The 24,033-nt window shown below is 43.3% G+C and overlaps 1 protein-coding gene across 1 annotated transcript in view; it reads left to right on the forward strand.

Moving 5' to 3' along the window:
• Positions 1 to 1,057: 1,057 nt before the first annotated feature.
• Positions 1,058 to 24,033, forward strand: part of GRK7 (G protein-coupled receptor kinase 7) — a 28,617-nt gene continuing 5,641 nt past the window's right edge. The window contains exons 1-3 of the mRNA XM_039248557.1: positions 1,058 to 1,669; positions 2,969 to 3,406; positions 20,318 to 20,592. Of these exons, the coding sequence (XP_039104488.1) occupies positions 1,058 to 1,669; positions 2,969 to 3,406; positions 20,318 to 20,592 (1,325 nt within the window). The remainder of the gene's footprint in view (positions 1,670 to 2,968; positions 3,407 to 20,317; positions 20,593 to 24,033) is intronic.

Below are 24,033 nucleotides of genomic sequence, written 5' to 3' on the forward strand. Positions count from 1 at the left end.
TTCTTAGCCTGATCTCTGTCTAAACCAATTTCTGTTCTTTGTGAGGTCGTGGTCTGGGGCGGCTCTGAGCAGTCTCCATAGAGGGAAGCTTCCTGGCTTCACGAGAGAGTATTGGCAAAGATGTCAAGGGGCCACGCCTGAAACTGCGCTGCTCTGGGTCTCTACACAGACGGAGGCTAGTTCACGTTCAGATTCCACTCACTAGATTATGCCCTTGGAACAGTTGCAACCCCATGTGGTGAAGTGGTGTTCTTTTTCTGCTTATGTCACTTCATGGGATGTTTGGGGCCAAGATGACCCCCACCCCTTGCTTTTTTATCACCCAGTACTTTAGGTCTCAGACTCCTGGGAACTTGGAAAGCCATAAATGGATGATCTCTGCAGACCGTTCAGGGTGCAACTGGCTGTGGGAAAGCCACGGTCCACTCTGAGGGCCACAACATGAGTCCCCAAGGGCCTCTGGGAACATGTCTCAGGACTCAAAGTTCAGAGCATCCCCTTCTGTAACCTGCTCTGTGTTGGGCTGCTAGACACGGAAGAAAACCTCTCCTACCTCTCACAGTTCCTCTACCTGACCGACCTGGCATTCCTAGGAGTTTACCTAGCTTGAGCCTCATAGGAAATGTGTAAAATTAGGAGTTTAATAAAATAATGCTGTCAGCAACAAATAGTATACCACCTTATTATGACTCCTTTCCTTTGGAAAGTGGTGACTGTGTGTTTTGGGAGCAGGTGTGTATGGAAGAGGTCACCATGATGAACAGGTGGCCTTCACAGGTGTTTCTGGCTGCTTTGCTCTTGGTGGATGGGAGCATGACCTGTGATGTGCCCTTCTCTGGCCGGCTATACATAGCTAGCAAAGCTTCTTACAAGAGTAACCTCTTTTCTGTACCTGCCCTCTGCCAGTGCTACCCGCAGATTCACTGTAAATCCTCTGGAAGCTACTGAACCTTGCAAGGGAAACCAGCCAGCTGGCCCCCAGACCTACTGAGTATTTCCCCATCATAGCCGTCCATCCTTCCTTTTCTTTTCCTGGGAGCATACCTCGTGCTCAGCCATGGTCGATATGGGGGGCCTGGACAACCTGATTGCCAACACGGCCTACCTGCAGGCCCGGAAGACCTTGGATGGAGACAGCAGGGAGCTGCAGAGGCGGCGCCGGAGCCTGGTGCTGCCCGGGCCACAGTGCTGCACCCAGCTCCGCCAGTCCCTGCCCCAGGACTTCAACAGCCTATGCGAGCAGCAGCCCATCGGCCGCCGCCTCTTCCGGGACTTCCTAGCCACAGTGTCCCCATACCAAGAGGCCGTGGCCTTCCTTGAGGAGGTGCAGGGCTGGGAGCTGGCTGAGGAGGGTCCTGTCAAGGGCAGCATGCTGCAGGGGCTAGTGGCCACTTGTGTGGCTGTTTCTGCCCCAGGGCACCTACATCCTTTCCTCAGCCCGGCTCTGGCCATCAAGTGCCAAGCAGCCACCACTGAGGAAGACCAGGTAGCCCTGGTAGCACAGGCCAAGGCCGAGGTCATGGCCTTCTTGCAGGACCAGCCCTTCCGGGATTTCCTGACCAGCCCCTTCTATGACAAGTTTTTGCAGTGGAAAGTCTTTGAGATGCAACCGGTGTCGGACAAGTACTTCGATGAGTTCCGAGTTCTGGGGAAAGGTGGTTTCGGGGAGGTAAGTATTCTCAGAATGGCTGGACTGGAAGGTGAAATACACAGCATAAAAGGATTTGGTTTTGCCTTTAAAAATAAAGACAACTCAGGAGGACTTACTTAGAACTGATTTCAGTGCTGCCTGTGGAGAATTCCTAGCTCACTCTCACATCTTTTTTCTGGCCACCACGTGAAATAAAATGAGAGTGGCATAGGGAAGACAAACAAAATGTGGAGTTGGCCAAGAATATTTATGATAGGGTCTATACCAGAAGCACACTGAAGTGCTCCCCAGACACTTTGGAGAAAGATAGCAACACATGCCCAAGGGAGCTCTCCATTTCCCTTCATTGTGGTAATGGCCCTAATTTGAGAAAATTTCAGATATCTGAGAAAACTTTCATCTTGAAGTAAAATTGAGAATCAATTTTATACCACTGCCATGATCAGCTCTTTTTCTTTTTAAGTAGAAAAACATTTTTTGAGGCAGAATTCACATAACGTAAAATTAACCACTAACCATTTCAGTGGCATTGAATACATTCATAATAGTGTTGTGTAACCATCACCTCTATGTAGTTCCAAGGCATTTTCATCACCTTGTACCCAGTAACACTCCCCAGTCCCTCCCCACAGTCCCTGGCAACCTCTGGTCTGCTCTCTGTCTCCATGCATTTGCCTACTCTGATGCTTCGTCTAAAAGGAATCATAACATGTGACCTTTGGCATCTGGCTTCTTTCACTGAACATAGTGTTTGGAGGTTCATTCATGTTGTAGATATATCAGTACTTCATTCCTTTTTATGGGTGAATATTCTATTGTGTGGGTATACTTCATTTCATCTGTTGTTGGGCACTTGAGTCATTTCTGCTTTTGGGCTACTGTGAACAGTGCTGCTATGAATATTCATCTACATGTATTTGAATATCTGTTTTCATTTCTCTTGTGTATATGTCCAGGAGTGGAATTTCAGGGTCGTGTGGCAATTCTATGTTAAACTTTTTGGGGAACCACCAAAATCTTCCACATTTTATGTTCCCACCAGCAATTCATGAAGATTCCAGTTTTTCCACATCCTTGCTAACACTTGCTATTTTCCCTTTATTTTTCATTACGGCCCTTTATTTTTCATAATGGGGGGAGATCCTAGCTCTTTCTTGAAGAACCCCTATTGCTTGTGGCTTCTCTTTTCTCAGAAGCCTGCCATCTTCTCACCTCACCTGATTTCTGCCCTTCCACCCCCTGTATCAGCCTTGTTCTCTTCTCTCACTAGTGCTTCCTACTTCTATCTCACCCTCTCCCTTTCTTTCTCTCTTTAAGGTATGTGCTGTCCAGGTGAAAAACACTGGTAAGATGTATGCCTGTAAGAAACTTGACAAGAAGCGGCTGAAGAAGAAAAATGGAGAGAAAATGGCTCTTTCAGAAAAGGAAATCTTGGAAAAGGTCAGCAGCCCTTTCATCGTCTCTCTGGCCTATGCCTTTGAGAGCAAGTCCCATCTCTGCCTGGTCATGAGCCTGATGAATGGGGGAGACCTTAAGTTCCACATCTACAGTGTGGGCACACGGGGCCTGGACATGAGCAGAGTGGTCTTCTACTCGGCCCAGATGACTTGTGGAGTGCAACACCTCCACTCCCTCGGCATCGTCTACCGGGACATGAAGCCGGAGAACGTGCTTCTGGACGACCTTGGCAACTGCAGGCTGTCCGACCTGGGCCTGGCTGTGCAGATCCAGGATGGCAAGCCTGTCACACAGAGGGTGAGTGGCTCTCCGTCGGTCCCAAGGGTGGGGCACAGAGTTGGAGAGAAGGGGAAAGAGCTGATCTATTCCCAGGGCAAACGGAGCCTTGGACATAATTCTTCTAATTTCCTTCTCCCTAAAGCCCTTATGTTGTCATCTTGCCTTAAGTGGAGTGATGTAAGAGGATTGGCTTAACTGGTTGTTTGGGGGTTTCTTTGCTCTCCTTTCCTGGTAGGCACAGGGAGCCTTCTTTGTGAGTTGGAAATGGTCTGTGTTTTCATGGTGAGAAGGAAAGAACTGAATCCATAGTTGGCATCTAGTACGTTACACCAATAACCACCTCCCTGGTGCCACATTCCTGAGTTGATAAAGCTTTGGTTTCCGCCTCTGGAAAATTTTAGGGCCTGGGTCCTAAAATTCCAGGAACCTAGGAGGTAAATTTTAATAGGATAAGAAAAAGAAGAACCCCCTAACACTTAGTACATTAGAGTAAATATCTCCTTTCCCGTTGAGTGTGGATGGGGGAATGGATAAAGGTGAATAAAGGTGGATAAAGGTGAAATTGTGATTGAAAATGTGTAGTAGAGAGCAAAGGCAACTGGTGTTTATTTTGATGAGTTTGTTTCAAAGTGGCCTACAGAGAATTCTTTGATTAAAAGGGTATTAATTCTTTGATTAATTAAGCAATTATGTTAAGTAAACAATACAAAATTTCTGGGATTCTGACAGGCCTCTCTAGGTAAACCTCAGAAGAAGTACATCTGATGACATTAGTATATCTTCCTCAGCCTGGGCTGATGTGGATCCCAACCACAAGTCTACTTGAACCTCTGACAGAGTTAAGACTTCAAAAAGGAGCACCCCCACCTACACAGGGAATGATGTGACTAATGTCTCAGAGCCAGCATCCCACACCTAGGCACAATATGATTAAACATGGTCCCAGCCACTGTCTGTGTTCACTTTTTTTTTTTTTTTAATGTTTTATTTATTTCTCAGAGAGAGAGAGAGAGACAGCGTGAACAGGGGAGGGTCAGAGAGAGAGGGAGACACAGAATCTGAAGCAGGCTCCAGGCTCTGAGCTGTCAGCACAGAGCCCGACGCGGGGCTCGAACCCACGAGCCATGAGATCATGACCTGAGCCGAAGTCGGACGCTTAACCAACTGAGCCACCCAGGCACCCCTGTCTGTGTTCACTTTTAATAAATGTGATAAGCAGTCCTGCCTGTTCTCAGCTGACATCTGCATGCATACAATAAAATAATTCATTTCACTTATTTAGGTACTCCAGGAAAATATAATAGGAAAATTGGGCAGTGAGACTCATGCTGAGACTTTTAGATTCCGAATTCCTTTTTTTGTAAATGATTTTATTTTATTTTTTTAATTTACATCCAAGTTAGTTAGCATACAGTGCAACAATGATTTCAGGAGTAGAGTCTTTAATGTCCTTTATCCATTAACCCACCCCCCTCCCACAACCCCTCCAGCAACCCTCTGTTTGTTCTCCATATTTAAGAGTGTCTTATGTTTTGTCCCCCTCCCTGTTTTTATATTATTTTTGCTTCCTTTCCTTTATGTTCATTTGTTTTGTATCTTAAAATCCTCATATGAGTGAAGTCATGATATTTGTCTTTCTCTGACTAATTTCACTTAGCATAATTCCCTCTAGTTCCATCCATGTAGTTGCAAATGACAAGATTTCATTCTTTTTGATTGCCAAATATATATATGTATATATATATATACACACATATATTTGGCAATCAAATATATATATGTATATATATATACACACACATATATATATATATATATACACACATACATATACACCACATCTTCTTTATCCATCAATGGACATTTGGGCTCTTTCCAAACTTTGGCTATTGTTGATAGTGCTGCTATAAACATTGGGATGCATGCGCTCCTTTGAAACAGCACACCTGTATCCCTTGGAAAAATACCTAGTAGTACAATTGCTGGGTCAGAGGATAGTTCTATTTTTAATTTTTTTGAGGAACCTCCATACTGTTTTCCAAAGTGGCTACACCAGTTTGCATTCTTGCAATGCAGAAGAGATCCTCTTTTTCAGCATCATTGCCAACATTTGTTGTTGCCTGAATTGTTAATGTTAGCCATTCTGACAGGTGTGAGGTAGTTTCTCACTGTGCTTTTGATTTCTATTTCCCTGATGATGAGTGACGTTGAACAGTTTTTCATGTGTTGGTTGGCCATCTGGATGTCTTCTTTTGGAGAAGTGTCTATTCATGTCTTTTGCTCATTTCTTCACTGGATTATTTGTTTTTTTGAGTGTTGAGTTTGATAAGTTCTTTATAGATTTTGGATACTAACCCTTTATCTGATATGTCATTTGCAAATATCTTCTCCCATTCCATTGGTTGACTTTTAGTTTTGCTGATTGTTTCCTTTGCTGTGCAGAAGCTTTATATTTTGATGAGGTCCCAATAGTTCATTTTTGCTTTTGTTTCCCTTGCCTCTGGGGACATGTTGAGTAAGAAGTTGCTGTGGCCAACATCAAAGAGGTTTTTTTCTGCTTTCTCCTTGAGGATTTTGATGGCTTCCTGTCTGACATTTAGGTCTTTCATCCATTTTGAGTTCATTTTTGTGTATGGTGTAAGAACGTGGTCCAGGTTCATTTTTCTGCATGTCACTGTCTAGTTTTCCCAGCACCACCTGCTGAAGAGACTGTCTTTATTCCATTGGATATTCTTTCCTGCTTTGTCAAAGATTAGTTGGCCGTACATTTGTGGGTCAATTTGTGGATTCTCTATTCTGTTCCATTGATGTGAGTGTCTGTTTTTGTGCCATAAGATTCTGAATTCTGTGTGGAGAACAGTGGCCTTCAGATTTTATGGAACATGAGTTTTTAAGACTTGCTCTTTTGTCAAGAATGGGATTGAAATTAGAACAGTAACCCAAAAGCTTGTGACACATTTGGTTACCTTGTCCTGCTCTGAAATTTCTGACCAACTCCTCATATTTAGAGGGATCACAGGTGACAGAGGTCGGGCATTATATTTATTTTGAAGTCTCTTTTGTCTCAAATACAATGCTAGAGACACATTGAATAAGTGATCAAAAAAAATTTTATGCTTATTTGCATTTGAGAGAGAGAGAGAGAATAAGCACGAGCAGGGGAGAGTCAGAAACACAGAATCCAAAGCAGTCATCAAACCCTGATGCAGGACTCGAACCCATGAACTGCAAGATCATGACCTGAGCAGAAGTCAGATGTGTGAACTGACTGAGCCACCAAGGTGCCCCTGAATAAGTGATTTTTAGAAGATCTCAAAATGTGTTTCATCAAAATTAATACCTACAGAGGCTCAGTCAGTGGAGCATCCGACTTCAGCTCAGGTCATGATCTCATGGTCTGACAGTTCAAGCTCCACATCCAGCTCACTGCTGTCAGCACAGAACCTTCTTTGGATCCTCTGATCCCCTCTCTCTCTGCCCCTCACCTGCTTGTGCTCTCTCAAAAATAAACATTAAAAAAAATTAACACCTACATACTTCACGATTATTATGACCCTGCTCCAAATTTTTTTCTCTTTGAGAATTTACTTCTGAGAAACAGTGTAAGAGCCTTAAAGGAGAAGAATTCTGGTGATTTCTTGGTCATACATTGGTCTCTACCAAAATTACAACCACCGTCATTACGTCATTAACTAAATTTAGTTCCCAGTAAGTTTTGATCACTACCAAAACTTAAAATCCATTTTCAAAGTATTTACCACTATTAAGGGCATTCAGAAATATTCATTATAGTCTTAGAATTATTTTTCACGTCCCTTCAGTCAAAAGGCGTCATTCATTCCCTCACTCCTTCATTCAACATATATGTACTGAGAATTTCCCGCATACCAGGATTATGCTAAACCTGAGGGATAGAACAATGAGCAAAAAAAGGGCATGATTTCTTGCCCTCATGGAACTGAGTCTAGTGAGGAAGATAGAACTTAATGATCACTCATAGGAATGTAAAATTTCAGTTATGATAAATGCTGTGAAGATGTGGTACATGAGGATCTCCAAGGGGTATTTGACTTAACACGTGAGGAGTAGAGAGTTAACTATAGGGAAATAGAATGTAACTTGATATCAGAGGGATAGATGATATTCACAGAGCAAAGTCCTAGGAGAAGTATCTTAGGCTGGGTTTTCTGGAAATAGACTTGGAGACCCATTTCCATGTGGAAAGCTTATTACGGTGCATTCTCAGGAGATATATGCATGAAGAAGGCAGGATTTGGCAGAGGGAGAAGCTGACCCACAATGAAGTGGAAGAAACTAAGACTTTAATTGGTCCTTCAACAAGCTCTTGAGTTGGGATGGCCCTTCAGAGGCCATACCTTTCAGGTATCCCTTAAAGGGCCAGTCAGTGACCTTGGCCTGCTGCTAGCAGGAGGCAGCTTGGGGCTAGGCAGTTGCCTAGGGTGGAGGGCATTGCCCAGGGGGAGGTGCAGCTGTGAGCTATCAGCAGTCATTGCTCCCAGTGAGCACTGACTACATAAGTTCCCAAGCTTCTTGTGAATTGCCAATGGGGGACCCTCATTCAAATATCAGCAAAAAGCTTTCTCCTGTCTTCCAGGATCAATATTTCAACAAGTGGTGGTTTTTTATTTGCTATTCAATGTTACATTCCCTCAGGCTTGGAGAGATAGGAGTGAGGGAAGATCCTCGTAGGCCTCAGGGCCCCCACCCAACTGCTGGGCCTGAGGAATCATATGCCTGACCCTTCCCTGAGCCCAACCCTACACCTGCGTCCAGACCTCCACAGGAGCAGAGAGTCACAACAGTTGCTGAGCAGAGACACTGGAGGAGACAGCCAGGAGCCCATGGGTGGGAGGCAGAAATGTAGCAGGAGACAGAACTGTGTGTGAGTCAGGTTCCCAGGCACATGCTCCATTGTCTCATGGGACTTAATTTACAAGATACAAATTTAAAAATGTGTCAAGACAGCCTCTATACAGCTTGGAACCCCAGCACAGGGCTGCTGCTGGGCACAGGGCACTGTTCAGCTGCATTGGAAGCTGGCCTTGATCCCAGGAGGAGTGGAGGCCACAAATGAAGAGAGGATCTGGGCAAAGTACCACAGTCTGCACTCCACGTGGGATCACCAGTGCAAGATCCCTGTTGCTTTTGAGGAAATAAAAGGAAGCTAGGAAAGGAAAAGGACAAAGCAAGAGGAAATGTGGTTCACGAGAAGCTGGAGAGGTGGCAAGGGCCAGACCAAACCTGGCATCACAGGTCATAATAAGGACTCTAGGTTTTTGCTTGAGAGTATCAGAAAAGGGGTGCCTGGGTGGCTCAGGCAGTTGAGTGGTTGAGCGTGTAACTCTTAATCTCAGCTCAGGTCTTGATCTGAGGGTCTTGGATTCAAATCCCACATTGGGCTCCATGCTGAGTGTGAAGCCCACTTAAAAAAAAAATATCAGAAAGTCTTTGAAAGGATTTAATCAAGGGAATGAAATGCTTAGATTTCTGTTTTTAAAAAATTAGTCTGGGGCCCCTGGGTGATAAGCATCCAGCTTTGGCTCAGGTCATGATTCTGTGGCTTGTGAGTTCGAGCAGTTCCCAGGGTGCTAACAGGGAGGCTGTTAGGTGAGGTTCTTAGGCTCTGTGCTGACAGCGCAGACCCTGCTTTGGATTCTCTCTGCCCCTCCCCCACTCAACTCTCTCTCTCTCTCTCTCTCTCTCTCTCTCTCTCTCTCTCTCTCTCTCAAAAATAAATAAACATTAAAAAAAAGAAGAAGAAAAGAAAAAACTAGTCTGAAGTAAGAACTGACCAGAGGGGATTCAGGTGGATTATGGTCATTTGTAATCCAGGCGAGAGAAGGTAGCAGCTCAGATCACAGAGAGCCAGAGCACAACAGATGAATTGGGAAGAGATTTCAGAATGAATAGGCCTCAGGGATGGTTTGGAAAAAGCATAAGGGAAAGAGGGGTGTCAGAGGTGATACAGGTACAGGTCTGGGCCCTGAGTACAGGGAACCAGGCACACAAATGCTTGCCTTCATAAAGCCCCAGGACAGGGAAGAAACCCACAAGTTGAAAGGGCAGTGAGAATACCTGTGAACAAAGTTGTCCCAGTCAGGTGCCTGACATCGGATCATGGTGTCAGAAGGGCTTCCAGGAGGTAAAGACAACCAAGTTGAGACTTACAAGGCAAGCAAGCTAGGCACGCGAGGAGGAAGGATAACAGGCCAGGAAAGGAGTCCTCAACCGAGGGCAGTTCTAGCCCCCAGTGGGCTTTTGGCAATCCTTACAGGCATTTTGTTGTCAGGATGGGGGAAGTGCTTCTGGCATCTAGTGGGTAGAGGCCAAGGATGCTGCTAAACATCTTACAGTGCATAGCACAGCCCCCACCATAAAGAACAATCTGGCCCACAATGTCTGTGCTGTCACAGTTGAAAAATCCTGCTGCGCTAAAGGCTCAGGCACAGAACGACTCTGCAGCTGCCCAGAGTGAGGAGTCACAGGGTGGGAAGGGGGCAGAGAGTACAACTAGAGAGTGTAGCAGATGTCAGCCCCTCGGGGGCTGGAGGAGTCAGCCAAGGGGATTTGAACTGAGGGCCTAGGGTGCTGGGAAGCCATTGAAAGCTTTCAGGCAGGAAAATGACAAAGCAGCCTTGGAGGGACACTCAGGAAGAGAGAGTAAGGATGGCAGTAAACTGGAGGGCCCTGGAGACACATTGTTCAGTGAGTTGTGGAAGTGAAGAGAGAGAGCCAGGAGGTCTGCAGGGGCGGCAGGAGGGGACTGTCATGCAGGGAACCAAAGAGTTGCATCATCAGAGTTGATATAGACATGTGTTGGAAGCCCAGAGCATCCATTCAGATCAAGCGCAGCTGATGAAATCTGATCCACAGGGTCAACCAGATGGAAGGAGTGTGTGTGTCAGTCCTGGTTTGCCACTTACCATGGCTGCGGTGCACAGACTGACCCCTCACATGGGGCACTTGGCCATAGGGGCTGAGGACTGAGGGCCAACCCAAGCTATGCAGAGTGCCTTCTTCTAATTGGCACAGACATGCCCCTCAGGCTGGCCAAAGCCCTGCACTTGACTCCAGGCAAGTCATGTCTCTTAGATGAGTCTGATTAATACTGTCTGCCTCTTAGTCTTGATGAGAAGATTAAGAAACAAGGTAGATAAAAGCCTAGCAAAGGGTCAGCCTTTAGTAGGTACTCAAGAAATGATTGCTTGGATTATCCTACCAGAAGCCAAATACCAGACCCCTCAGTCACAGTTCCTTCTCTTGCATTGTTTCTGCCTCACCTGTTGGTACTGGGGCTTCTCAGGTGACCTGTGCACCTGTGCTTTGTTCTCTGTGAGGCACAGGGAGCCAGCAGGACCATGGGGCTGCCATGGGTGCAGTGGGGTGGGGGCATGCAGCTCCCCTCTCGACTGCGCCCAGCAGGCACACGCAGTTGCCTTACTTCCTCACAGCCACATGGGGTTTCATTCTGAGCATCTCAGAGACACCATGGAAAATATGCCTCAGCCCTCTGCTTGAGAGATCCACCAGGGAACATGAAACCACCAAAGAACACACTCCAGTGGAAGAGTCACAACTATCGATCTCTGCCCATGTGCTAGGCCCTGCATTTCAATCTGATGTAGTCTCAGAGGTTTTGGAGCCTTTCTTCCTCTATAGCTGTCCTGCCTGAGACAACCAGAACCCGGGGTTGGTGACCATGGTCTCTAACATTTGTTGGGGGCCTGCTCTGTGCCAGGCTTGTGGGAGGTACTCAGTAGGTCTTAGCACTTTAATCCTCATCACAGTGCTATGAAGTGAGAACTGTGAGGCAGGGGGTGACCAGCTAATAAGTGAGAGAGCTGGAGTCCGAACCACAGCAGAATGACACCAGGCTGTACAGCTGTGTAAAGCATTATTGCAGAAACCTCCCTTTTGGATTCCCTGCAGGGGCTCTCTGAGATAGGTGTCCTCCTAGGGGTGTCACAAAGAGCAGGAAGCCACCTCTGGTGAGGCTCCTGCTGCCCACCTAGGAAGTGGCTGGCAGAAAGCAGACAAGGGGCAAGAGCAGGCACTCTGGAGGTTGGCCTGGGGCTGAGCATGCAGGCGGAGCCTCGGAGCTTAATCCCCTGGGGTCTCAGGCCGCATTCCTCTGAGGTCTGCAAAGGCCACCGCTTAAAGGCGCAGAGGAGCAGCTGGGAACGAGAACAAAGCGGCCAGGCCCCCCTCGGAGGAAGGAAGGAGCGAGCCCCAGGAAACAGCTGATAGCGCTAAGCTCAGCTTGTTTTTTTCCTCTGCTCAACAGTTCTCCTGCCACGGCAAACAAAAGATGTACATTCTGATTCCCTCTTCTGTTTGGATTGTGCTGTCGAGTGGATCTGGTTTGTGATGAGCTGGGGTGGGGGAAGGAAGAGGCATCCCGGGCAGTTTCTTGCTCTGCTGCTCAGTTTGCTGGGCCACCACCGGCAAACCCAGAGAGCTTCCTTTTCTGCATGTTTACCCCAACCCGGTCATCAACTCCAGCCTGGCCTGCTCACACCAGGGACATGACACTGGCATTTATTCTAATGATGGAATTTAGGCTTGCCAACTTTTCAGATTCAGTGGGAGCTGGAGGTTTACTGGCGACCTTGACCTTGAAGGACCTGCACATACACAGACATACATTCACACACCCACATTTTCATGGATATATAAAACCAGTAGATTGTGAACTGTGCCCTCTCAGTCCTCTTGAAAGGCCCCTCCCTGTTCTTAGCACTGCCAGGGTCACAGTCCACTGCTATCCAGAGCCACATTCGGGGACTGCCCAGCTTGGCCCTGCCACTCAGCTCCCATGGGCCCAACGGTGAGAGTGATGACAGCTACGGGGCCAGTGGAAGCCAGCATCCAACAGCAGGAAGAATGTAAGGGGTGTCTGCACAGGTCCTGACAGGCTGGGTCTGATCCTGATCCTGATCCTGCCCTAGTATGTGCACCTCCCTTCAATTTCCACATCTGTAGGTGTCATGTGGTCCTGATGGGCCTAAGCAGTACACGTGTGATGACTGTAGTAGATGGACTTCTTGCTGCCCCCTGGGGGATGGGTATAGAAGGAGGCATCATTACTGGCTTCCTAAACCCTGTGGGCTGTTATACTTGCCCTGTCATGCTGAGAATACCTTGTTTTGCCTGACCAGGTGTTGACTATGTGGGTCCATCAAAAGGCGTTGTAAAACCAAAAGAAAAAAAAGAAGGAAACAAAAAAAAAATGATACACAAAACCTCCACTAAGGGTTTTATTGCTGCTGACACTTGGGTGATCCCTATAGCCCTGGCAATGGCAGTTCTGGTCACATGGACCAAAAGCGACTGTTTTGATGACACAGAGACTGATGCATGGGGGCCCTTTGTCACTGCAGGAGTTAAACTAAACTGTGAGAGGTCAGCGTGGTTGGACCCTGCCACATGCTGCTTGGCTAGTTCTCTCCTCCCACCCCACTCTGAGGAGGCAGTTCACATGCAGAAGACAAATGGCATAAAGGGCAGGCAATTAATTTTTTCAGCTGGAGGCTGCAATGGAATTTGGGTGCTCAGAGTCTGGCGTGTGCCTCTAATTCCATTCTTCTCTGTGAAATACCTCCACTCCTCAAGGAGGTGGTGCCCTTCAAAATTCCATCACTGACATTTTCTGTCTTTAGGGCCACAAGGTAAATTCAGTCCTGAGAATTATTTGGAATGAATCTAAAGCTGTCCTGCATGCCGTCTTGTGCTCCTTCCATTACACCAAGAGGCTGTAAGTGCTGTAAGGATGGCTGGCCGGTTCTTCATTTATTTCCCTGGGGAGAGAGCAAGATGGTCCTGGAGCATGGCTCAGGGGCTGGTCCCCACTCTTAGCAACCTTCATGGTGTGGAGCAGTCTAGCCAGCCTGTGGAACAGAGATACAGGAAAGGATGAAGGACTTGTTGGGAAAAGGAGAAGGGAAGCAGCTTAAGCAAGAATGGACCAAGATAAGGTCTTGGTCCTTGATAGATGGGGAGAGGGAATGAGAGGATTCTAAGAGGAAAAGAGAAATCTAAAGGGAAAGTGGAAGGGTAAGAAAAAGCCACCTCACCTACTTCCATAGAAGCAGTGTACTGTAGTGGTTCAAAGTGCAGACCTGTGTGTGAATCCTGGGTGGATGACCTTGGGTAGGATTTAAACCCTCTGTGGTTCTGTTTTCTAATCTGTAAAATGGGAGATAAAATAGTTTCTGTCTCATAGGTTTATCATAAAAATGAAACGAGAAATTCACATAAAGCACTTGAGAAAATATTTACCATGTAATAAGCACATAATAAGTATTATACATTATTATTTCCAATTTTCCCCCCAGACAGTGTCTTACATCCTTTGTTTTAGGACAAGGCATGTTCTCCACTTTCACCCTATACCTTCCTTCTACTGAGCAACTGATGTTTATCTGGTGTCCTGACTAGCTATTTTAATCCTTAAAGTCACTCACCTCTGAAATCTGCTTATTGGAAGGGGCCACACACAGAGCAAGCTCACACCCAGTGTTGCTAAGTAGAACTTACCAATCACCACCATCTGAACTGCACTTGGATGTTGTTTGTAATCTTTTTTCATGCCTCTCCGACCGCAGCAGAAGAGACTGAACCAGAGAGAAGCTGGACCCAGGTACATATAGCCCAGCTGAGAATTGTAGAGAGTGAAATATTTTGTACAGAGAGACCCTCTGTCCCCTCCCCACCTTAGCTCCCAGAATGAGTGCAAGCAGGCTGGCCCCCCTCAGGTGGGGTATTAGAGCATCTTTCTGGGGAAACTGAGCAGGCTAACACAAAAGGTCTATGGATATTCACAGGTGAGGTCCCCATTGAAATGGCTCGGTAGGATCACCCTGTGGTGAAGCCCATCATTTGACAAGCTGCTTGTCAGCTTTAAATATGAATAGTCAAAGATTATTTATTATTTGAAAGAACCCTCTAAAATGAAAGATTATACAAAAACCACAGAAGAAAGAAGCTTATAGAATTCAGGAGCAATGCAATGAATAGAACTTTTTTTATTTATAATTAATATCTTATGAGATTTAAGAGGAGATAAGATACTACATGAAACAAGAACAAATGCTAGAAACAAGGAACATTCAGAGAAGAAAAGGACATTTGGAAATTAAAAAAAAAATTCATGAATAAGTTTGCAGAACAACATGGATAAATCTCAAAAGCATTATGTCAAAAAAAAAAAAAAAAGAAAAGAAATCAGGTACAAAAAAGTATCTACCATACAATTCCATTTACATGAAATCCAAGAACAGACAAAACCAATCTATGGTGACAAATCAGAAAATGGTTGCCTGCGAAGGAGGGAGGAGAATGGATTAGAAAGGGACACAAGAGAACTTTCTGGGTGGATAAACATGTTCTATATCTTGTTTGGGTGGTACTTATATGGGTATATTCAATTATCAAAATTTTATTTAACTGAACATCTACTATCTGTGCACATTATTCTATGTTAATTGTATGTTAATAAAAAAACATTTGCAGAAAAGAAATTTCAGTAGAAGGATTAAGCCTCTAGATCTAGCTATTAATTTACAGGAACACTAAGCATAGAGGAACATGTTAAATGATACCACAGGGATGCTATCAGCAAAATCTCACCTGGGACACTCTATAGTTTAGCCACTTTTTGTAACAAAAACTTTCAGAGGGATGGGAGGCAGACAGACAAGGTACTTATATATTCACAAAAATTTAAGAGACATACCAAGCAATTACACTGTCTTAAGCTTAATTGTATAACAAATTATTTAGAAGACAGGTTTATAGGACAAGTGGAGAAGTGTAAGCATGTCCAGATATTTGATAATGTTAAAAAATTATTGTTATTTTTAAAATGAGATAATGGCATTATAGTGCTTTGGCTTTGTTTTTTTAAGTGACCTTACCTTTTAGCGGTGCCTGGGTGGCTCTGTCGGTTAAGTGTCCAACTTTGGGTCAGGTCATGATCTCACAGTTTGTGAGTTCTAGCCCCGCATCAGGCTCTGTGCTGACAGCTCAGAGCCTGGAGCCTGCTTCAGATTCAATGTCTCCCTCTCTCTCTGCCCCTCCCCTGCTCACACTCTGTCTCTGTCTCTAAAGAATGAATAAATGTTAAAAGAAGAAAAAGTGACCTTATCTTTTAGAGATTCATAGTGAAATACACATGATATGATGTCGAGGATAGACTGGGGCAGTAGGAGTGGGTCAGGGACATAGATGAAACAATATTGACCATTTGTTGATAATTATCAAAGCTGAGTGTAGCATATACTGGATTTATTTTTCTCATATCTCTTTTGTGTATGTTTGAAATTTCCCACAATATAATACTGTTTAAAAGAAGAAGAAGAGTTGGAGAAAAAAATAGAAGGAGTCTCCTGGAAAGAAAGAAAGGAAAGAAAAGAAAAAAGAAAAGAAAGGAAAAGAAAAGAAGGAAGGAAGGAGGAAGGAAAGAGGAAGGAAGGAAGAGGAAGGAAAGACAAAGAAAATACAAGCAAAAGATAAGAAACATGGGGGATTCACTGAGGATTTCCAAAAAGAACAAGAGAGGAAAGTATATGGAAGTGTGAAAATAATCAAAGAAATAATATGAGAAAGTTTCCCGATTCTGACAGCCATTAGTTTCTGGATTAAGCAGCCAACCACTAACCAACATCACAGATGGAAAAAGCCCCACACCAAAGTACATCGTTGAGAAATGTCATCAAGTTTGTATACTGGGCCACAAACCTCACACACCTTCTCACAGTCCCTCTCTGCCTCTTCTCTCTGTCTAGGACAGCACCCTCCTGGCTCCACTTGTAGGCCGAGTTGCCCCCCCACCCCAACTTTTAGAATTGGAGGAAATATCATACTGTGTGATGTGAATCCTGGTTTCTAGGTAGCTGCTAAAGGTCTGGATGACATATCTGGAAATATAGACCAGTTATATTTTGGATAATCTTTGATTCATGGAAGTAGGAGATGGGAGAGAGCTGGCCAGATGGATTCCTTCCCCTCCTTCACTCTCCCCTGCAGTTTCTTTTTATATTCCAGAAGATTCTCTTGTGCCTGGTGAGTGAACAGCCGCCTGGTAATGCCTGGCATCACATCCCCTTCCCTCACTCCTTTTTCCCCTCTACGTTCTATTATAAAAACTTTCAAATGTAGGAAAGTTGAAAGAATTTCACATCAAGAACCTGTATACCCATTACCTAGCCTTTACTGTAGACATTTTGAACAGCTTTATTGATATATAATTTAACTACCATAAAATTGACCTGTTTAAAGTATATATGTCAGTGGGTTTTAGTATATTCATAGAGCCATGCAAGCATTATCACAGTTTTAGAATCTTTTCTTCATCCCAGAAAGCAATCCCTTACCCTTTAGCATCACTCCTACTCCCTCTCTCTCAACCCTAAGTGACCACTAATGCACTTTCTGGCTCTGTGGATTGCCTATTTTGGACATTATATATAAATGGAAACATACAAAATATTGTCTTCTGTGTTTGGCTTCTTTAACTTGGCATAATGTCTTCAGGGTTCATCCATGCTGTAGCATGTATCAGTATTTCATTTTTTATGACCAATGTTCCATTGTATATCATTAATATTTTCTTAGATTCACTTTGTCACATGCCTATCCATTTATCTCTCTATTGATCCATTAGTCTGTCTTATATCTTTTATGCATTTTTTTAAATGTTTATTTATTTTGAAAGAGAGATAGAGAGAGACAGAGCATGTGAGCAGGGGAGGAGCAGTGAGAGAGGAGAGAGAGAATCCCAAGCAGGCTTCATGCCCAGTCCAGAGCCTGACAAGGGGCTCAATCCCACAACCCTGAGATCATGACCTGAGCCAAAATTAAGAGTCGGATGCTCAACTGACTGAGCTACCCAGGTGCCCCTCTTTTATATATTTCTAAGTAAGCTTACTCCCCCTTTTCTTCAACCCTTAGCACCTTGGCCTTGCACAAGATCACCCTAGGTACAAAGGAAGCTGGGAGATGTAGTGCTTAGCCTTCTGACTTCCCTAGTAGAGGGACAAAAGGGAAAAGGGAGATAGGGAATGAGTTTTTGCTGTTTTGGCATACAGTGTTTCTTATCCACATCTTTCCCTCTAGTCTCCCCTCCCACCATTGCATCCCACAGATCTTGTATTCCAGAAATGCCAAATTCCTTAAAGTTCCCCACATTATTCCTGACTCCTATACTCCTGGAGTATTCCACACTCCTGAGCATATGCTCATTAGCTGGCTAGTCTTCTCTGTGTGACAGGTTCTTCCTTCATGATTCAGCTCAGCTATCACCCTTCAGTGAAGTATCCCCAACACACACACACACACACACACACACACACACACACACATACCCCTCAGGCCTCTCTGTGCTTGTTTTATACTTCCATTATGGCATTTACCTTACTTTATTGAATTAACCTTTTGACCTGTCTCTATCAGCTTATAAGTCCTAAAGGGCAAGGGCCAGGTATTATATGTCTTGGTATCCCTAGAACTCACTGGAGGGCCTGGCTCAATAAATATTGGTTGGATAGTGACTGGAAAACATCTAGGTACCGTCTTTACTCTTGTTTATTGAACAAACATTTTGTTGGGCATGCACCAGATGAGGCCCTGCAGTAAGTACCTAGTTTGGATACAAAGATGAGTAAGACTATATCCTGGGCCTCAGAGGAGCCCACAGGACCTTTTGTCTGGACACATGCAAAACTAGACAAGATACCAGGGCAACAGATGTAAACTGAGACTGTACCGGTCAAACCGGAACATATGGTCACCCAAATTATATGTCAGCTTCTATGAAAACAGCAGTGCCACGCTGACTCATGCCCAGCTCGTCAGACCTCAGTCACTTCCAGAACAGGCCAATTACTTCTCATTAGTGCTTGGGTCATATATATTTTTCATTGTTGTTATCCATGTAGAAATTACCCATGGAATTTAATATTCCTAATGCACTATATATACTGTGCATATGAAAAACATATACTTAAGCAATTAGACAGAAAAAAATCACCTAATAAACAACTAAAAACACTTTCTAACTTTTTTGATGTACTGGAATGCGTATTTGTAATCGGTCTGTGAAACCCAGTATATATTTAAACTTCTTGGTATTAACAATAGACTCAAGTCGGTTGTCTTTATTGATGGGCATTTGGATATTTCCAACTTGTGACCGTTAGGAATAATGGAGCTGTGAACATCTCAGCATAGATTTCTTTTTCCTTCTTCTGAGTCATTTCTTTGAGATACATACTCCAAAGGTAAGTAAACTGTTTGAAGAACAGGAATAATTGGTCTATTATTGTCTATGACTCTATATGTTATTGCTCTCCTAAAAGTCTAGGTCAATTTACAGAGCACATCTGTTTCTCACAACTCTGCCAATAATTTACATTATCATTTTTATGTACTAATAGAAGCATATTGTCATTTTAGCACGTGCTTTGAATTTTTAATTTCTGCAGAAGTTACGCATTATGCTTTAACCAAAAACAACTTAGTTTTTATGAAACCATAATGTGTTTGTGTATGTGTGTATATACACACACATGTATATATGTGTGTATATATGTATATATACATATATTATAAACCATGTATATATGTGTATTTATGTGCATATATACACATATATACATGGTTTAGAATTATAAGGTATGTTATAGGTATTCATTAAATATTTGTCAAATGAATGACTTATTAAAATCACACATTCACTAAAAGACAATAACTGCATGATTCCACATACATGAGGGACCTAGAGTAGGCAGATTAATTGAGACAGAAAGTAGAATGGTGGTTGCCAGGGCCTGGGGAATGGGGGCAATGGGGAGTTGTTTGATGGGCATAGAGTTTCAGTTTTGCAAGCTGAAAAGAATTCTGGAGATGGATAGTGATCATGGTTGCACAACAAGGTGAATGTACTTAATACTCTTGAACTGTACATTCAAAAATTATTAAGATGGAAAATTTTATGTTACATGTATTTTGCTGTAAAAAATACATATTTAAAAAATACCTTTTTTAATCCAGTGGTCATTTGGCATACATTGCCACTAGAAGGGTGCCTACAAAATATGGTCATGCATGTGAGATGAAATTTCATGTGTGGAATTTTCTAGATTAAGATGACTATGCTAATTTTTCAATGCAGAGACAGGCAGAGATGTGTGATATTAATATCAATATATAGCAAATAGAATAAGAATTACGGACCAGGTAATATATGAACATTCAATATTAGCAATAAAGTGCTCAACCTTTAAAAACCCATGCATCTAGGAGTGCGTGGATGGCTCCATCTGCTAAGTGGTCAACTGTTGATTTCAGCTCAGGTCACCATCTCATCGTTCATGAGTTCGAACCCCACATTGGGGTCTGCTCTGGCAGTGTGGAGCCTGCTTGGGATTCTCTCTCTCCCTCGCTCTCTCTCTGCCCCTCCCCCACTCACATGTGCATGCACTTACTCTTTCTCAAAATAAATAAGTAAAATTTTTTGAAAAATAATACCATGCATCTAATTTTCTATTATTTGTGAATAAAATACAGAAGCCAACCTTACGGGAATCATAAAGACATCCACTTGAACTTTTCACCTTAACGGTGAAGTGGGGAAATCAGGGCAGCTTCATCTGTCCCTTTTATAATGCAATCCAGCTAAATCCTCTTTATATCTCACTTGCCAGAATAGATCACATGGCCTGCCCCAACTGCGCTAGATGAGGCTGGGAAAGCAGGGACTAGAATAGGTTAGACACATTGCAGCCCCAAATAAATTAAGTTTCCCTAAACAAAGAAAGAAAAGGATAATGGGTATTGGATAGGCAATCAGCAGCATTTGTTATACTCACATCAGTGTCTTTGTTTTGTTTCTCGTTTGGGGTATTACAGGCTGGAACCAATGGTTATATGGCTCCTGAAATCCTAATGGAAAAAGTGAGTTATTCCTATCCTGTGGACTGGTTCGCGATGGGATGCAGTATTTATGAAATGGTTGCTGGACGAACACCATTTAAAGATTACAAGGAAAAAGTCAGTAAAGAGGATTTAAAGCAAAGAACCCTGAAAGAAGACGTCAGATTCCAGCATGATAACTTCACAGAGGAAGCAAAAGATATTTGCAGACTCTTCTTGGCTAAGAAACCGGAGCAACGTTTAGGAAGCAGGTAAACTACCATATAACAGAGGTGATTAGCAGTGTCAGCATTGTCCGTGGGGATTTGGGAAGTACTTTGGATTAGTGCTGAGGCCTTGAAGTTAAGTTTTATTATTATTTTCCTATTATTATTTGCATGTTATATTGTTAAGTATACACTTTAAAACACTGTGAGCACTTGATATGGAACAATCTCCGAGAGATATATGTATATACATATATATACATATATATGCAGGTGTATATATATATATATATGTAGATATATCTTGTTTTGATAGATATATAATATATAAATATATATAAATGTATAAAAGTAAAAATATATATTATTTATATTTAATACATATTTTTAATATTTATTTATTTTGCAAGACAGCATGCGAGTGGGCTAGCAGAGGGGCAGAGAGAGAGGATGAGAAAGAATCCCAAGCAGACTCCCCACTAGGCATGGAGCCCAAGGCAGAGTTTGATCTCATGACCTCAAGATCATGACCTGAGCTGAAATCAAGGGATCAACAGTAGGACACTTAACACTTTACTTAACACTTAACTGCCATCCAGGCACCGTGAAAATTCTGCCACTTAATTTTTTTAATTAAAAAAATTTTAATGTTTATTTTTTATTTATTTTTTTTATTTATTTCTAGGAGAGAGAGAGAGAGAGACAGCGTGAGCAGGGGAGGGCCAGAGAGAGAGGGAGTCACAGACTGAAACAGGCTCCAGGCTCTGAGCTGGCAGTCAGCACAGAGCCCGACGCGGGTCCCGAACCCGTGAACCGCGAGATCATGACCTAAGCGAAAGTCGGATGCTTAACCGACTAAGCCACCCAGGCGCCCCTTAATGTTTATTTTTAAGAAAGAGAACATGCACGCATGCTGGTGGGGGAGGGGCAGAGAGAGAAAGGGGGACCAAAGATCCAAAGAGGGCTCCAAGCTGAGAGCAGAGAGCCTGATACAGAGCCTGAACCCACAAGCCCCAAGATTAAGACCTGAGCTGAAGTCAGATGCTCAACGACTAAGCCACCCAATTGTGCCACTTTTTTAAAAAATATGTTTTAATGTTTTTATTTATTTTTGAGAAACAGAGAGACAGAGCATGAGCAGAGGAGAGGCCGAGAGAAGGAGACACAGAATCCCAAGCAGGCTCCAGGCTCTTGAGCTGTCAGCACAGCCAGATGTGGGGCTCGAACTCATGAACTAGGAGATCATGACCTGATCCAAAGTTGGACACTTACCCAACTGAGCCACCCAGGCACCCCCAGGTGTGCCACCTTTAAATGGCTCTGCAAGATATCAGTCAGTCAACAGATTTTTAGTGAGTACATATCATGTTGCCAGCTATGTTAAGTACAGTTGAAGTTCGTTTTAAAAAATTTTTTAATATTTATTTATTTTTGAAGGAGAGAAAGAGTGTGCAGAGGGGAGGAGCAGAGAAAGAGGGAGACACAGAATCCGAAACAGACTCCAGGCTCTGAGCTGTCAGCACGAAGCCCAACATGAGACTCAAACTCACGAATCATGAGATCATGACCTGAGCCTAAGTTGGACGCTTAGCTGACTGAGCCACCCAGGTACCCTGAAATTTGTTTTGAAAAAAGTCAAGCTTTACTGCTTACATGGAATAATAAGATCAAGATATTTAGAAGACACAATAAGTAAAAGCTGACCTGTTAAAAGGCCCTTGGCAGTAGGTGACTATGTTATATAGAGACAAAACCAAGGCTTTATATTCACAGACATAGACTCACATCCCAGCTCTGCTATGTCGTTTTACCTCAAGCAATTGAATTACCTTCTCAGAGTCTCAATATCCTCATGTATTAAAATGGAGAGTTTATGGAGGTGATGATTAACTTTATATCAATTTGTCTAGACCACCATACTCCAATATTTGATCAGTTATTCTGGATGTTTCTGTGCAGTTATTTTTTAGGTAAGATTAATATATAAATCTGTAGTCTTTGAGTAAAGGAGCTTATTCTTCATCATGTGGATGGGTCTCATCCAATCAGTTGAAGGCCTTAACAGAAAAAGACTGACTTCCCTGCAAGAAGAGGCAATTCTTCCAGCAAACCACCTTTGGACTTGAAATGCAGCTCTTCCTTGGGTCTCCAGCTTGGCAATCTACCTTGTAGAATTTGGACTTGCCCAACCTCCACACAATTGTGTGAACCAATTCCTTAAAATAAATCCCCCCCCGCCCTCTCTCATATACATGCACATATATTGTCAGAGAGAAAAAAACATTTCCTCTACCCTTTTAGGTGTGGAAGCCTGCAAACTCAACTGAAAAAAGACAGATTAGTAAGAGAAAGGACAGTTTTTATTCATGCTCATATACAAGATTTCACAGAAAAACATGACTGGGATCAGTTGGAATTATATGTCATGTTAATAGGGGAAAAGGAGCAGGGAAAGGGTGCTTATAGGAAAACAAATGGTTTCTTAGGATTGGTAGGGAGACAGGCACGTAGGAAAACTAATGACTTTTAGGAGAGAGACATGGACCCTTAGGAGAATAGTCAGGTGATATGATAGTTTTGTGACAATGTTGAAGTGTAGTGCTGACTTCTGTCACTGGTGATAGGAGTCAATCTTTCCTGGTCTAAAACTCCCAGAGAGAAGATTTATGAGTTGATTTTTTGGGGGAGTCTTTGCTTCAAGGCAAATAAGGGGAGTTCAGAACCTGTATGTGTTGACTCTCAAATGCCTTCAGCTCAAAATAATTTTTATACTGCTATGGTACATTCCAGACCTCTTCAATATCCTCTTGGTTCTGTTTCTGTAGAGAATCCTAATGAATACAGTGGGATATTTTGAGGTTTAGATATAAATACGTAAAGTTAGGTATAATATATGTTAGGAATCATTCAATAAGCAATAGCAATTATTAATTTGTTCTAAGAGAGATAGCAGATAATATTTTGACTTGAATGTCTTAAATTCTTGGACTAAATTTTCAATATTTCAAATTATATGCAGGGGCACCTGGGTGGCTCAGTCAGTTAAACCTTTGACTTCGGCTCAGGTCATAATCTCATGGTTCATGAGTTCTAGCCCTGCATTGGGCTCTGTGCTGACAGCTCAGAGCCTGGAGGCTGCTTCAGATTCTGTGTCTCCCTCTCTCTCTGCTCCTCCCCTGCTCCTCCCCTGTTTCTTGTTCATTTTAAATAAACATTTAAAAAATTGTTTTAATATATACAAACATAAGGGTGTCTCGGTAGCTCAGTCAGCTGAACGTCTGACTCTTGGTTTCAACTCAGGTCATGATCTCAGAGTTGTGGGATCAATTCCCAAACCAGACTCTCTGCTGTGTTTGGAGCCTGCTTGGTACTCTTTCTCTCTCTCCTGCTGTCCCTCTCTGCTGCTCACATGCGCTGTCTCTCTCTAAAAACAAATAAAAAATACATTTATATACAAATATGAAAACTACAACATGAAATAATATG

Source organism: Hyaena hyaena, unplaced genomic scaffold (genome assembly GCF_003009895.1).
Source record: "Hyaena hyaena isolate Hyena2069 unplaced genomic scaffold, ASM300989v1 scaffold_311, whole genome shotgun sequence".
Classification (NCBI taxonomy): domain Eukaryota; kingdom Metazoa; phylum Chordata; class Mammalia; order Carnivora; family Hyaenidae; genus Hyaena; species Hyaena hyaena.